The sequence below is a fragment of the Bos grunniens genome, chromosome 1 (assembly GCF_055505025.1).
Source record: "Bos grunniens cultivar Pamir isolate PY7600 chromosome 1, Bosgru_T2T1.0, whole genome shotgun sequence".
Taxonomy (NCBI): Eukaryota; Metazoa; Chordata; class Mammalia; order Artiodactyla; family Bovidae; genus Bos; species Bos grunniens.
In genome coordinates, this window is record NC_141165.1 from 131,314,567 (window position 1) to 131,328,594 (window position 14,028).

General features: G+C 35.7%; 1 protein-coding gene across 11 annotated transcripts in view; it reads left to right on the plus strand.

The window, feature by feature from the left end:
* The window catches only part of ROBO1 (roundabout guidance receptor 1), a 1,296,447-nt gene that overhangs the window by 1,245,130 nt on the left and 37,289 nt on the right, over positions 1-14,028 (plus strand). For 5 of the 11 annotated variants that reach the window (XM_086411285.1, XM_086411293.1, XM_086411275.1 and 2 more), the window contains 4 exons: positions 108-150; positions 7,294-7,448; positions 9,979-10,314; positions 12,402-12,509. In XM_086411285.1, the coding sequence (XP_086267411.1) occupies positions 108-150; positions 7,294-7,448; positions 9,979-10,314; positions 12,402-12,509 (642 nt within the window). Of the gene's footprint in view, positions 1-107; positions 151-273; positions 2,723-7,293; positions 7,449-9,978; positions 10,315-12,401; positions 12,510-14,028 lie in introns of those variants that run through there. The other 6 variants (XM_086411320.1, XM_086411331.1, XM_086411341.1 and 3 more) reach the window with 2 other exon arrangements.

Sequence of the window (14,028 nt, forward strand, 5' to 3'; positions counted from 1 at the left end):
GTATTCCATTCTAGAAAGATGCTCTTGAATGTCAGCTTTTGATATATAAATGCAAACATGTCTATTAATTGTTCTTTTTTTTTTTTTTTTTTTTTGTAACATTTCAGTAACTTATCAGAGAGGAGGCGAAGCTGTGAGCAGTGGAGGGAGGTAATTATCTTGCTGGTTTTTAGATTCTAAGGGAACTTCCAGATATTCTTGTCTTCCCCGATGACATCACTTTCTCTGCTTAAAAGGTTTAACTTAAAGGTGAAATGTGTTTAAATCTTTTAGAATTACTCCAAGAACTACTCCATGCTGCTCTGCTTTAGAACCAAGCCTGTTAACACACAACTGGAGCTGGTGCATCTTGGGAAATGAACACCAGAGGGAGCACTTGAACCAGGAAAGACAGACTTGCTGATTTAGCAAATCATTAAAAGGAGTTAAAGTAATTAAGTGATGGCATTTATGAAGATTAAGAAATATAGCTAGTTAACAGATACTATCAAAGAAAAAGTGTTCATTTGGAAACCTGCTGAACACAGCAATGGCTCATAAGCTGTAGGTTATATCTGTTTGTTTGCTCTTGTGATAAATTCAACGTAGTTCAGTCTCCACTCACGGGGAAATATGTTGAAATAATAGGAGAATCTAGGTAGCTTGTTAACACGGAGATTTCTTTTTCCCCTCTAATTAAAATGAACCTCAATCCTACATTTATGATTTTTTGGTAATTATTATTCAGTGAACTTTAATACATTCACAGAGAAATCACAAATTGATCTGACAGTCACCTGAAAGGGGCTGAAAGAAGCTATAAGTTACACGAGCCAAACATCAGAATTTTCTAAGATAATTCTTTCTTTTCAAAAACAGCAACTTCTAGCTTAGGAGGTAAGAAAAAAATTTTTTTTCGACCAAAACCATTTTGTAATTCAAATTCAGTTAACTTATTGAGTGCCCTGCTTTGTGTAGTTAGATAATGGGAGAGATAAAAACAAAACATTATTCCTGAATCTGAGGAACATACCGTCTGATGATAAAATTACTGAATTTAGTGTATGACAAAATGTGGTAAAAGAAAGAAGAAAGAGAAACAAAACTGCTAACCATCTTTAGTAAAACGCTGTACAAGTCTGACAGTCAGCACTAATCTTTTCTTTTCTGGGTATTGCTGATGGTTTCCTGTTTTCATACCTGTGAAACAAAGCCAGACGCTGAAAGACCACAGCAAGGGAGGTCTTCATAGGAATAAATCCACTTGATTCAGGAATTAAACCAGGGCATATTTTTGCAACCAGGGAATCCTCTCTAAATCATAGCCCAGACATTCATGAAACAGCCTTTGGCATAAGAACATTCTCTCATGGATAAATCTGGAATGCCTGATGGTACTACCACCTCTCTGCATGTATATATTCATGGCTATAGACATCAGCTTTCTCATTAATCAGAACATAGGAAAATGCTTACTGAGCATCTTCTGTGTGTTCTGCACCAGCCTCTGTGCATGGGCGTGTGCACAGATGTGTTGTGTCTCACACACACACACACACACACACATGTATAAAATATAAGTATGGTTCCTGCTCTAAGGGAATTTAGAACCTAGGTAGACCAAAGTATCAAGAAGGACATGGTGGCCAGGGATCTCTCATTACCAAATGATGGTTTCTTCAGCCAGACTGAAAAATTACAAAGTTCTATCTGGAAAGCGTCATCATATAGAATGAACCTTTTGAATGTAAAAATAGTATAGCAGGGAAATGGATTTATTTTAAATACCAAATAGAAGTAATCTTTTTACCAAATGACAAAAGATGCTAGAATGTTATAGAGGCAACAATTGAATAAAGATATTAGAGTCAGGGCTCAATATGGCAGTTATATACACAATTTTAAATGTATTTATTCATCAACTCTATTTATTGAATACCTACAATGTGACAGGCACTGTTCTGATTGCCGAGGCTGCTTCAGTGAGCAAAGTCAACACAAGTTCCTGTCCTTCTGAACCTTACATTTAGTGGGGGAGATAGAAGATTGATAATAAACATTTTTTTAAAAGTCAGCTCTATAGTAGAAGCAGTTGGTGAGTGCTCTGGAAAAATAGAACAGGGTAAGAGATCAGTAATGCCATGAGGAAGAGGTCTCACTAGCTATTTGGGAATGTGTGTGTGTGTTGTATGTGTTCCATGATCCAGTCTAGGAAGTATTTGTGAGCGTGTGTGTGTGTTCTCTGTGTGTTGTATGTGTGTTCCATGATCCAGGATAGTAAGACAATGAACAGTGAGTTGGACCCCTGTACTCACTTCTGTGATGCTGTCCCTAAACACTGGATTCCCTCACCTCTCAGGTTCTGTGAGCCCTCTGTGGACCTCCCACCACATCTGGTTTATGACACCTAAGTCGCAATGTCATCCTCCTCACTCCTGCCTCTGTTACTGTATTTCCTTAACCCTACCTTCTTCTCCTTTCACTATCACTGTATTGTTTCAGGTTCAGTCTTCTGAACCTGATCTGTTACACACGTTCCCAGCAATCTTGCCTTCATCTGCCTTCATTAGCACTGTTTCCTGTTAATTCCCTTTGCCCAGTGGAGCCGGAATGCAGTTTTGAAATACGTATTGATCATGGCTCTGAAGATCCCATTTTTCAATAGAACCCACCATATTTAAAATAGCAAGCCCAAACTGGGCAATGCACATGAAGCCCACAACCCCCAGGAACTTGCAGCACCCCCTTCATACTTCTTTGTGCCACATGCTGTAAGTCACTCTGTCAACTCATCTGACAGTCACCAATATTGCATTTTCTCTATGTCCTTATTACATTAGCCTGGAATATGTCCCTCCTTCCCTTGTCAGTTTGCTGAGGTTCGCCTGCTGTGTCCTCCATGAACTCTTTGTTCTATATAAATACCACAATTAAGCACCTAATGTGTGTGTGTGTGTGTGTGTGTGTGTGTGTATGTCGCTCAGTCACATCCAACTCTTTGCGACCCCATGGGCTGTATCCCACCAGGCTTTCTCTGTCCATGGATTTTTCTAGACAAGAATACTGGAGTGGGTTGCCATTCCCTTCTCCAAGCACCTGATATGAGGTAATACAATTATCTTTTGTTTATATCAGGGGTCAGCAAATTATGGCTCTGGGTCTGAATTTGGTGTGCCACCTGCTTTTGTAAGTAAAGATTTATTAAAATACTGCCAGACTCACTTGTTTACATGTTGTCCAAGACTGCTTTCCCACTACAATAACAGAGCTGAGTAGTTGGAACAAAAAGTATATGTTTCAAAAAGCCAAAATGTTTACCCTCTGAGCCTTTATAGAAATAGTTTACTAACTCCTGGCTTTAATGATTGTTTCCCACAATAGAATGTGAGATCCTAGGGTTAGAGCCTATGTGATTTATGAATTAATAATTGAATACATGAATTTTTGTAATGAAATAAATGTAATTTATTAGATTAGATCCATAAATTCAATATATGAGATATTGATCTTTAAAAATATCACCAAAAAGTATCTAAAAAAGAGAGGGATGGCTTACCAAATAAATAAATGTCAGAAGATTTCAGTTCAGTCCTTGATGACTTGAGAGAAAATTTTGGCCCTGGACATTTTCCTCTGATAAAGGAGAAGACTGAGAAAGAAGGAGAACCAGAGGGCCGTCTTGGTTCTCAAAAGTGTGAATTCAGGTATTCACAAAAAAGTGATAATGAGGATTACGGTTAAGCAAAGAAATCTCTTCTCAACTTGAAAAGGACAAAGGACTTGCAATGTAATCCAGTGAGAATCATGTAAATATTAAGTGACTGTTCATTTGTTTTCCTTTTTTCAAATATCCCAATCTCCAATTCTGGGGTCATGGAGGGGCGGTGGCAAAACTAGTTAAGATCCAAACCACAGCACAGACCAGGAAAAAGCAGAGAAAGCCTGAAGACGAGAGTGGGAAAGTCAGGCTAACCAGATCAAGAATGCCAATAGCACATTTCCTGGCCACAGAGGTGAGAAAGAAACAGAACTCAGGCCTTGCTTCTCTCTAAAGGACTGACCACTTTCAGATCTATCCCTCGCTTGTTACTGGGCTTCAAAACTCTTCAGGATGTCAAAAGAAAGAGGAGACAGCCAGGCAGCCCTTGTTGCTAGGCCCTTCACTATTTTCCTCAGCTCCTGAACCCTCTAGTATTTTATTTTGTGGTGTAGGAGTTCAAATAGGTTTGTTTGTGTGTGTGTGTGTGTGTGTTTGGAGTGAGTGAGTAGAATATCTAGAGTAGGAGGAGCAGAGGAATCAAAATTATTTAAGTTCATAATTATTTAAGTTCATTTGTCCTCTTTTCTTTTGTGACACAGAACTGTCCCCTTAATATAAAATGGAAGTTAAATACGGTTTTTGCAAGCCCTAGTATCTTCCTTTCTTTAATAATACCTTTTTGAAGACAAGGAAGAAATAGGGAAAGTTCAGATGTATTGACATGAAAATATAACCAACATTATATGAATACATATGTATAATATGATTGTATTTATAGATATATAATATGGTAACATTGGAGAAGGAAATGGCAACCCACTCCAGTGTTCTTGCCTGGAGAATCCCAGGGACGGGGGAGCCTGGCGGGCTTCCATCTATGGGGTCGCACAGAGTCGGACACGACTGAAGCAATATGGTAACGTTATATTATATAATGTGTTCAACACATACTAATCACTGTAACCAGTACCATGTTTTGCTTCTGCTTCATTTCTTACTGGGGGATAGCTAAATCTGTCCCATACAGACTAGATCATCTTCAATGCATAAAAATATCTTATGAGATTTTTAGTTTTTAAGGACCCTAACACCCTTATAAAAATAACTACATATGACTTTGACTTCCTTAGAGGTCTGTGAAATATACATATGTCATTTTAAGATTTATTATGGGCCAGTAATCATGACTCAACCTTCTTCACTAAATAATTAGCATTCCAAACACAAGTCTGAACCGAATGCCAGGATGTGAATTGTTAATCCCACTTCCTGTTGGAAAACTCCCATATATATGAAAAGTTCTTTCAGCCTCTGATGATATCAAAACGTTTACTTTTAAAAGTACTTTTCTGAGGGAATCATAGTAGCATAAAAATACCGTCTATTCCTTTTGAACCATGTAAGTCAGGCTGTGGAAAATTTCCACTTGACCCGTACTTCAAACATACTCTAATATTTCTACAGTGTCAAATATGGAGATTTATTTTTAATAACTTCAAAATGATAACACAGTTGGTTTAGGTTTAAGAGAAAATAAGAAAAGCTAAAGACGACTAGATGCAGAGTTTCTGTAACCAACATCAATTTCAAAGACTCCAGATATCTGTGATACAGCTTGCATTTAAATATTTTTAATTTTAACAGGTCAGCCGCATCGCTCTTCAAAGCATGTTTTTATCAACAGTTTTAACAGTGAATTTGTCCAGTTTTTACAACATTATTCTCAAGACTTCAGACATTTCCTCACTCTTCCTTTGATTAGGAATGTTTGAGGGTTTTTAGAAATTTAATCACTCTTCAACATATGTGTTTATAATAGCTTCCTAGTTTGCAGTGTGGATTCTACAGACAACCTACCAGTATTTGAATCCCAACTCTGCCACTCACTCACTTTCTATACCCATGAACACATTTCTTAACCTGTGTCAGGCAATTCCATTTCCTAATCTGTAAAATCTGGACAATAATAGTAACTACTCTGTAGATTATTAGGAGTTAATAATATATATAAAGAAGTCAGACAGTGCCTCACACATTATAAACAAAAGGTAAGTATTCATTTTTATTACAGATACTTGTATACACACATATATATATGAATACATATATATGTATACAGATATATAAATTATAAACCCATATTTTCATTTGAAGTGAATTATTCCTCAAATAATCATCATTTGCATCATAAGTTTCATTGGTTGACTCTGTATGTCAGAATAGAAACCATGACAGTGACTCTGATGGGCTTCCCGAGTGGCCCTAGTGGTAAAGAATCTGCTTGCTTGTGCAGAAGACATAAGAGATGAGGGTTCTATCCCTTAGTTGGGAAGATACCCTGACGGAGGCCATGGCAACCCACTCCAGTATTCTTGCCTGGAGAATCCCATGGACAGAGGAGCCTGGGCTCCAGTACACAGGGTTTCAAAGAGTCAGACATGACTGAGCGCATGCGCGCGCGCGCACACACACACACACACACACACACACGCACGCACTCCCCACAAACACAAGTTAAACGTCAGGTTCTTCCCAGCTAAATGAGAAGCATGGTTTTTACATTTTAACAAAGAAAATGAAACCATGAAGGAACTCTTTTCTGAATCTTCAGTGCCGGTCTGTTTATTGTGGATCTGACAGTATATCCTGCATCATCACCTCTTTTGCTGAATTATCAATTGGAGTCAAGGTTGGAAGAGGCCCTCAGGACTGCCATTGCTGAGCTTCTGTCTGTGTCTCTGGCGCTGGTGGTCCAGGATTCCCATTAGTAACTGCTGATGTACTTTGCACTCCCAATGCACAGTGAGAGAGGATTAACATCTGTTGTTCCAAAAAAAAAAAAAAAACATTAACACTCATATTTCTTACAGTGGACATCACTGTTTTACCAGATTTAATTCAGTAGCTTTCTTTTGTTTATATAGGGATTCATGGCATTTTACATTGTCACCATGAGAAATTGTTGACAAGCTTGCAGAGCTATGGACTGAAACACTGATGAGGCTCTCCACAAAATGTCACAGAGCCCGAGACGCACTCTCTCTGAGACATGGTTTTGGAGAAAAGTATGCAAATGTGCTTACTGTGAAGGCTCCTTTATCTGAGTAAAGAGCTTGTTCCATTTTTTAATGAAATTGTGAGAAGAATCATGTTTTTGTTTTTTTTAAAATGGGTCAAAAATTAAGAAATGCAAACTCTCTTAACTCAAGTATTCTGTAAGCTATTAAAACACTGAAAAATACAAGTATCCACCTTTTTAGACTCCGTGTTTGGTTTTTAGTCTGTGACTGAAGAAGGAGTAAAGCATTAGAAACTACAGGATTTTAAGTCTCTGCCTGTTTACAGTGTAATGGCTATATCAACTGAGGTGTGTCTCAGAACATTACATTTTAGTTGCCTTGTGTATAAAATAAAAAGAATGATAATATCTTTTGGCATAATTGACCAAATTATTTGTAAGGATAATAAGATGGAGAATGGGTTGGAATTCTGAATAGGCAATGTTATTTGCTACTTATATAACACTTGCTTTTATACATGTCTTTTTTCTTTAGGCCAGGACTTCTCAACATCAGTGAACCTGCCACACAGCCATGGCTTGCAGACACATGGCCTAACACTGGCAACAATCACAATGACTGCTCCATCAATTGCTGCACGGCAGGCAATGGGAACAGTGACAGCAACTTGACCACGTATAGTCGCCCAGGTTAGAGGCACAGAGATAGCTTGATACACAAGCGTGGCATTGTTAGGAGCAGGCCATGAGGAGATAACTACCCTTTTCTTCTCCCTAAATTGGAAAGGAAATTTAATCAATATGTTCATGAAATATTAACCACTGTTTAGCAAATTAGCCTGATTCAAGTTATGTTTTCCATCCTTATATCTCCACACCTCACCCTACACCCAAAAATGTTTCCCAGTATGTGAAGGGAGAATGGAGGATATACATTCTAGAATAAATAGCAAATAAGGAAAAATGAAATTATGTAGAAGTAGTTATCCTCATAAAAATGTGTGTAATTATAATTTTAGTAGATTGTAGTTATTTAGAGTATTTATTTTAAAGATTTTGAGGGCAAAGCAAATCAAAAGACCAATAAATATATAGTCTGAGGGATCCAAATTTTTAATGGCGGGAACAACAACAATAAGAATAATTAGATGATGGCAAAAAAAAATTTTAAATGAAAGCTAAATGAAATTCAAAAATGTTATTGTATAATAGTAAATTTTTGTAGAATACAAGAAATATATACCTTTTGCAGCTGTGTATACTAATACTAATTGTGTCTTTGGGGTTCAGAAATATGTGTGGTGAATTACTTGATAAAATTTCATGCTAAAACATGACAGTAAACTTTGGATGTAGAGTATACAATATTTAAAAGAATTAAAAAAACCTATAATTCTTAAAAAAAAAAACCTTTCAGCATGCATTCACAATATAGGAAATATTGAAAGAGTCATGAAGAATCCAAATATATGACTATAAAAATAATCCATGGAATTAAGAAAAAGGAAAATAAAATATGGCATTTAAGTAAAAATTGTGATGTACCATAAAGAACAAATCATAGTCTCCATTGAATTTGGATATGAAAATGATGCAACCATGTGACCAAGTCCCTATTCTTCAGAGGTCGGTGTTCTAGTTATCGAGGCAGAGAAGTGCTCACATAATTATAAGTAAAAGAAAGATTACACTGAGGCCAATAAGACAAGAAAATGACAACATTTTTGTAAATTAATATGAAGAGCTGAGTTATCCAGCATGGTAGCCTCTGGCTTCAGGTGGCTATTTAAATTAAATAAAATACGATTTAAAATCCAGTTCCTCATATGCACTAGCCACATTTTGAGTGCTCAGTAGCCACATGTGGCTACTGTATTAGACAGTGCAAAATAGAACATGTTCATTTCCATATGATAGCACTTATATGGAAATATTGGCAAAAAAAATGAGATTGCCAAAACTATATTGCCATTAAAAATATTTTAACTACTCTTACATGAAGCTTAATACCTAAAAATTAGAAATAAAATTACTAAAAGCCAGATTAATTAAATACCTCTGATCCCTGATCATTTGTTGTTAAAATACAAAGTAATTGAATTCAGTAGGATAGAGAAGTTGCAAATTTTTCTTAAAACTATATTTATTTTTACATCTTAAGTAGTAGCCATGTTAATTCATCAATTCTTATGATATTTAGTTGAAAACTCATCCTCAAGGTGAACTTGTTAATGCTGCAGCCTCTATGAATAAAATAGTGGTATTTTTATTATTATAACTTAACTAAATTTTTATTTAAATAATATTTTAGTTTTAAATAATTTTACTTCTTTGTGCTATTTTAATATTTTCAAATGCAGACCTTAAGTATTTATATATATATATATATATAACTTATTTCACTCTTAAATATTTAAATGAAGGAAAAATTAGAGTGAAATTGAAATATTAGATTATTACAGGTGTTATTTGATTAAATTGCCCTGGCTACTGTGATTCATTTGGCCATCATTATTGTCATTTTATATATCTTGAGGTATCATTATGAAACCATGCAAAATGACTATATTAAAGCTTTTCTTGATAATGATTATCTTGTGTGACCAAAGGAAAAAACTAATAAAATTCTCCTGAGTATAGTTTACTATCACTTTTCTTCTGTTCCTCGTTTTTTTGAATACAGGTATTTTGTACAATATTGAAATCTCAAGTTATTTGATCTGAAGGCAGAAGTTTTTTGGGGGAGGGGGAAGGTCTGCACTCTTAACATATTAGCCTTGTTCTGTTGCTTCAACAGCTAGCTAGTAATTTCAAATAGTTCAGTAACTCCAGATTAGAAAATTTAAACTTGGCACATAAAGATATTCATGTATATATTCTCTTAGTGCATTTCCCATTAATGTGATTGTTAAAGGAAAATTACTTAAATTGAGTTCATTATTTATAAACTACATAACACTAACTGAAGTTCAGAATTGTTTAGTCTCCATATAAATTATATATCCTCTCTTACTCCCTCAATTTTTTTTTTTTGAAAGAACATTTAATTCTGTTCTTTAGAAAGGACATAAGAATACTTGGTCCTTTTTACTCATAGTATTTAAGCCCATTTATACTTTATATAACAATAATACTGTGACTCACAAAGCTTCTTACAAGGAAATTTAAAACGAATAACCATGCAGAATGACTTTTTCCTTTTCCTCTCCATTGCACATAGCTGATTGTATAGCAAATTATAACAACCAACTGGATAACAAACAAACAAATCTGATGCTCCCTGAGTCAACTGTTTATGGTGATGTGGACCTTAGTAACAAAATCAATGAGATGAAAACCTTCAATAGCCCAAATCTGAAGGATGGGCGTTTTGTCAATCCATCAGGGCAGCCCACCCCTTATGCCACCACCCAGCTCATCCAGTCAAACCTCAGCAACAACATGAACAATGGCAGTGGAGACTCTGGCGAGAAGCACTGGAAGCCACCCGGACAGCAGAAACAGGAAGTGGCACCAATTCAGTATAACATCATGGAGCAAAACAAACTGAACAAAGGTAAAGAGACTTGCCTTTATTCCCACCATCTTCTGTATTGGCTTCCTTAACCTTTCAGCAGTACATGCCAAAGCTTGTCTGGAACTTGTGAGTGAAATCTGTCTTTTGTCACTAAGGTTTTCTGATTTCTTTGGTTTCAAAATTTCCAGTGTCAAAAAGTTAATTAGCACAACAATAACCTTGGAAAATTGATTTTATAATAATATATAAGTATTTCCAAATGGTTTTGAGATTAATTTAAATTTAATCGTAGGTGAGGGATTGCTCCAGACAGAATCTTTTATTCATAAGGCAGATGTACAGCCGTCACAATACCTCACCTTTTAAATAAATAGACTCTCCCATTCTTTCCACTCGAGAATGGAAGATAATTGCTTCTACATGGTCATATAAATGAGTGGCATTTTTATATCAAACTGAAAAAAAATAATTAGGCTTGAACTGGAGAGGTGGTTCCATTTTTTATATTTCTCCTACCTCTTGTGGTTACTAAGACTGCTGCAATGTATGATTTTAGACCCTAAATTTCTTTGACCTGATTGAAGTCTGTCAGGGTAGAACCTAAAGTAAATTGAGTTCAGTGTTAACTTATAGCTGCAGAATAGTATTTTATGGCCTGAGGGGAATGTTTCTCTATTGTAAATGGGTGGGTTGGAAGGGATAGGTATTTGATTTTCTTGTAGTTCCTTTATAATTTGAATAAGTCAGGACAGTTTGTATGAGTGTCCAGGTAAAGGATACATTTAATTGCAGATAATTAGAAATACAGATTTCCTTTTTTTTAAGCTTGAGTTCAAAGCTAAATGTATTACAGTTGGAAATTACCAAGAGATAGTATTATATGTTTTACTTTAATAAGTCACTCATCTTGCTTTATTCCCAGTTTAAGAAAACATTTGATTGGTATAATAACCCAATTCAATAGATATTTTCTAACCATTTTTTTCTTGAAATATAGTTGAGATACATTCTTACAGCAGTTACAGGTGTACAATGTAGTCATTCACAATTTTTAAAGGTTACACTCCATTTATAGTTATAAAATACTGGCTACATTCCTTGTGTTGAACAGTATATCCTTGTAGCTTATTTTATATATAATACAGCCGTTAGTCCCTTACCTGTATGCCCCTCCCCTTTTCTTCTCCCTGCTGATAACCACTAGTTTCTTCTCTGTATCTGTGAATCTTCTTCTTTTTGTTATATTCACTAGCTTGTTGAATTTTTTAGATTCCAACTATAAGTGATAACATGCAATATTTGTCTTTCTCCATGTGACTTTTTTCACTTAGCATAATATGTGAGTTCATGGCAAAGATGAATAGGAGAGGTTCTGTAATCAGAGAGTTTACAGTGGGGATTCAAACTATTGTCATATTATTCCTACAGAGTATATAGCTTTATTGTCGACTTTGGAAAGGTCTGACAGTCCTCTGTACAAATATTTCAGAGCTGTGATAAATTGTTTATACTGCTTATAAACAGACTTGGTATGTCAAACTATAATAAAGACACTGGAATGCAGCTAGACTGATAGATTATTACTCAGTACATTCCAGGGGTGAGTTTTTCGCTCGGATTTTCACCTCTCCCTCAGCAAGCAGAAGTATTTGTGGAAGACTGAGATACTTCGTCTTCTTATCTGTATTTTTAATTAGACATAATCTTCCTGGCAAGTTTCAGGTTTATGTTTTATTATTTTTTAATGATTCACAGACATGACATTTTCCCGATTTATTGTTATTAAAATTATTTTGTTACCATATTTTTAAAGATAAGAAGTCAAGCAAAGCTGACATATGCCTTAGCTGATTTATAAGTGTTTTAAAGAGAAGAAATAGTCCCTGGTGGGATTCATTCACACTTATGTTTACTCTGATTCATGTAAAGAAGACACAAAGAGTTTATATTTTACATATCTTAAAGTAGACATGTTTAAAGATCTTTATTTTTTTCTTGACCTTTCATCCTAAACACATGTCCATCTTAGCAAATGATCAATATGATAATTTAAAAGCTTAATCCTTGGTAAATGATTGAGGCACCAAAATAAATGTATAACATTTTTTTCCATCTGACATGTCCAGATTATCGTGCAAATGACACAATTGCTCCAACTATCCCTTACAACCAGTCATATGACCAGAATACTGGAGGATCCTACAACAGTTCAGACCGGGGAAGTAGTACATCAGGTAAGTAAGGGAAACCAAGGAGAAGGCCAGTCTCTCCTTTAAAGAGATGGTACATTCCTTTAGCTTGAATGCTAATGATCTGAAATATGACATGTCTAATCACTTTATATGATTTGAACCTTTCAGGCATAGGTCTTGTCTCTGCAGTGTGAACTACTGTCCACTCATTGAACCATTTTATGTTCTATTTGGTAACGAAGATTGAGGCTCCTATGTTCTTCCTTTTTAAGGAGCTCTATTAAAGCCAGAAGCATGACTGAATCTTTAAAGGCAGTTGAAACACTTTTTCCATCTCAGCAAAAACATAACTAAAAATATTGCACATACAGTTAATCTGCTAACTATGTTACCATTTGAAGGTAGTCTGTTAAAGCATATGAAACTTCAGCACACTTGAGTAGCTTTTTTGATTCTTCAAAAGCCCAAGAGATAGTATCATAAGATTTACGTACAATTGGAACCTGCCTCAGTTAACGATCTCTCTATCCCTTACTTAGTTCCTGCTCTAAAATCTCATGAAGCAACCTCCCGATGTCAGCGTGTGCGAGCCTCAGAAGCCACACCGCGGCCTCTCCCCTGTGGTTTCCATGCTGTTGCAGCTGTTTGCCAGCTGTTTTCCTGATAGCGGCTGCAGATGGGAGCTTGCTGGCACTTAAGCCCTGTTTTTCTAATTAAAGGCGGTTCATTATTAGAACGAACATGTGGCAAGTCACACCACAATGAGGACAAAACCAATTGATCTTGACTCTAGTTTGTTTCTCCAGGAGAGGGTAGATATATTACTTCCTAGCAACTGGATTAAAGTTGCCAGTAGGTGCTTTTAGCCAAATGTCTCTACCCCTCTTCTGTAATGAATATGGTATTTGCATTTTACCATCTTGCTTTGATGAAGGCATGCTGATTTGGCATTTTGTAGCCTGTGTTTTGTCACTGATTGAAATTGTTCCTAGTTGAATTAAGGAGGTTAGAAATAGCTCTATACCTTTTTAGATCTACTCTTGTTTTACTGTGTATTGTTTGATTGTTTTTAACAAATCTTATCAAATGACTTTTTATATTTTTTAAAGTAAGTAAACTCTAAACTATAAAAAAAGACACGGGAAAAGAGCTAGACTCACAGATTATTACTTAGTACATTCCAGGGGTGAGTTTGCTATTTGGATTCTCACCTCTGCCTAAGTAGGCAGAAGCATTAAGCATTTTTAAAATAAGAGAAAATTTTCAAAGATGTCCTCTTGGACAACTATATAAAGTGTTTTTATATTTGATATCCCATGCCATTTCTTCTTTGAATTCTTAGGCACTTAAAGAGAAAAACGTCTTAATGAAAAAAAAAAGATTCTGGGTTGTTATTCGATTGCCTTTCTCCATCCCTCAGTTTCGAAACATAGATCCTGATGTTCTGCTGCTACTTGGTATTTAGTATTCTGTGAATATGCGGTAAAAAGGCCCCATGATGTGAAATCTGGTGGTAATTAGGGGAGAGAATGAAGCAATTAAATGAAGTAAAGGCGAGATT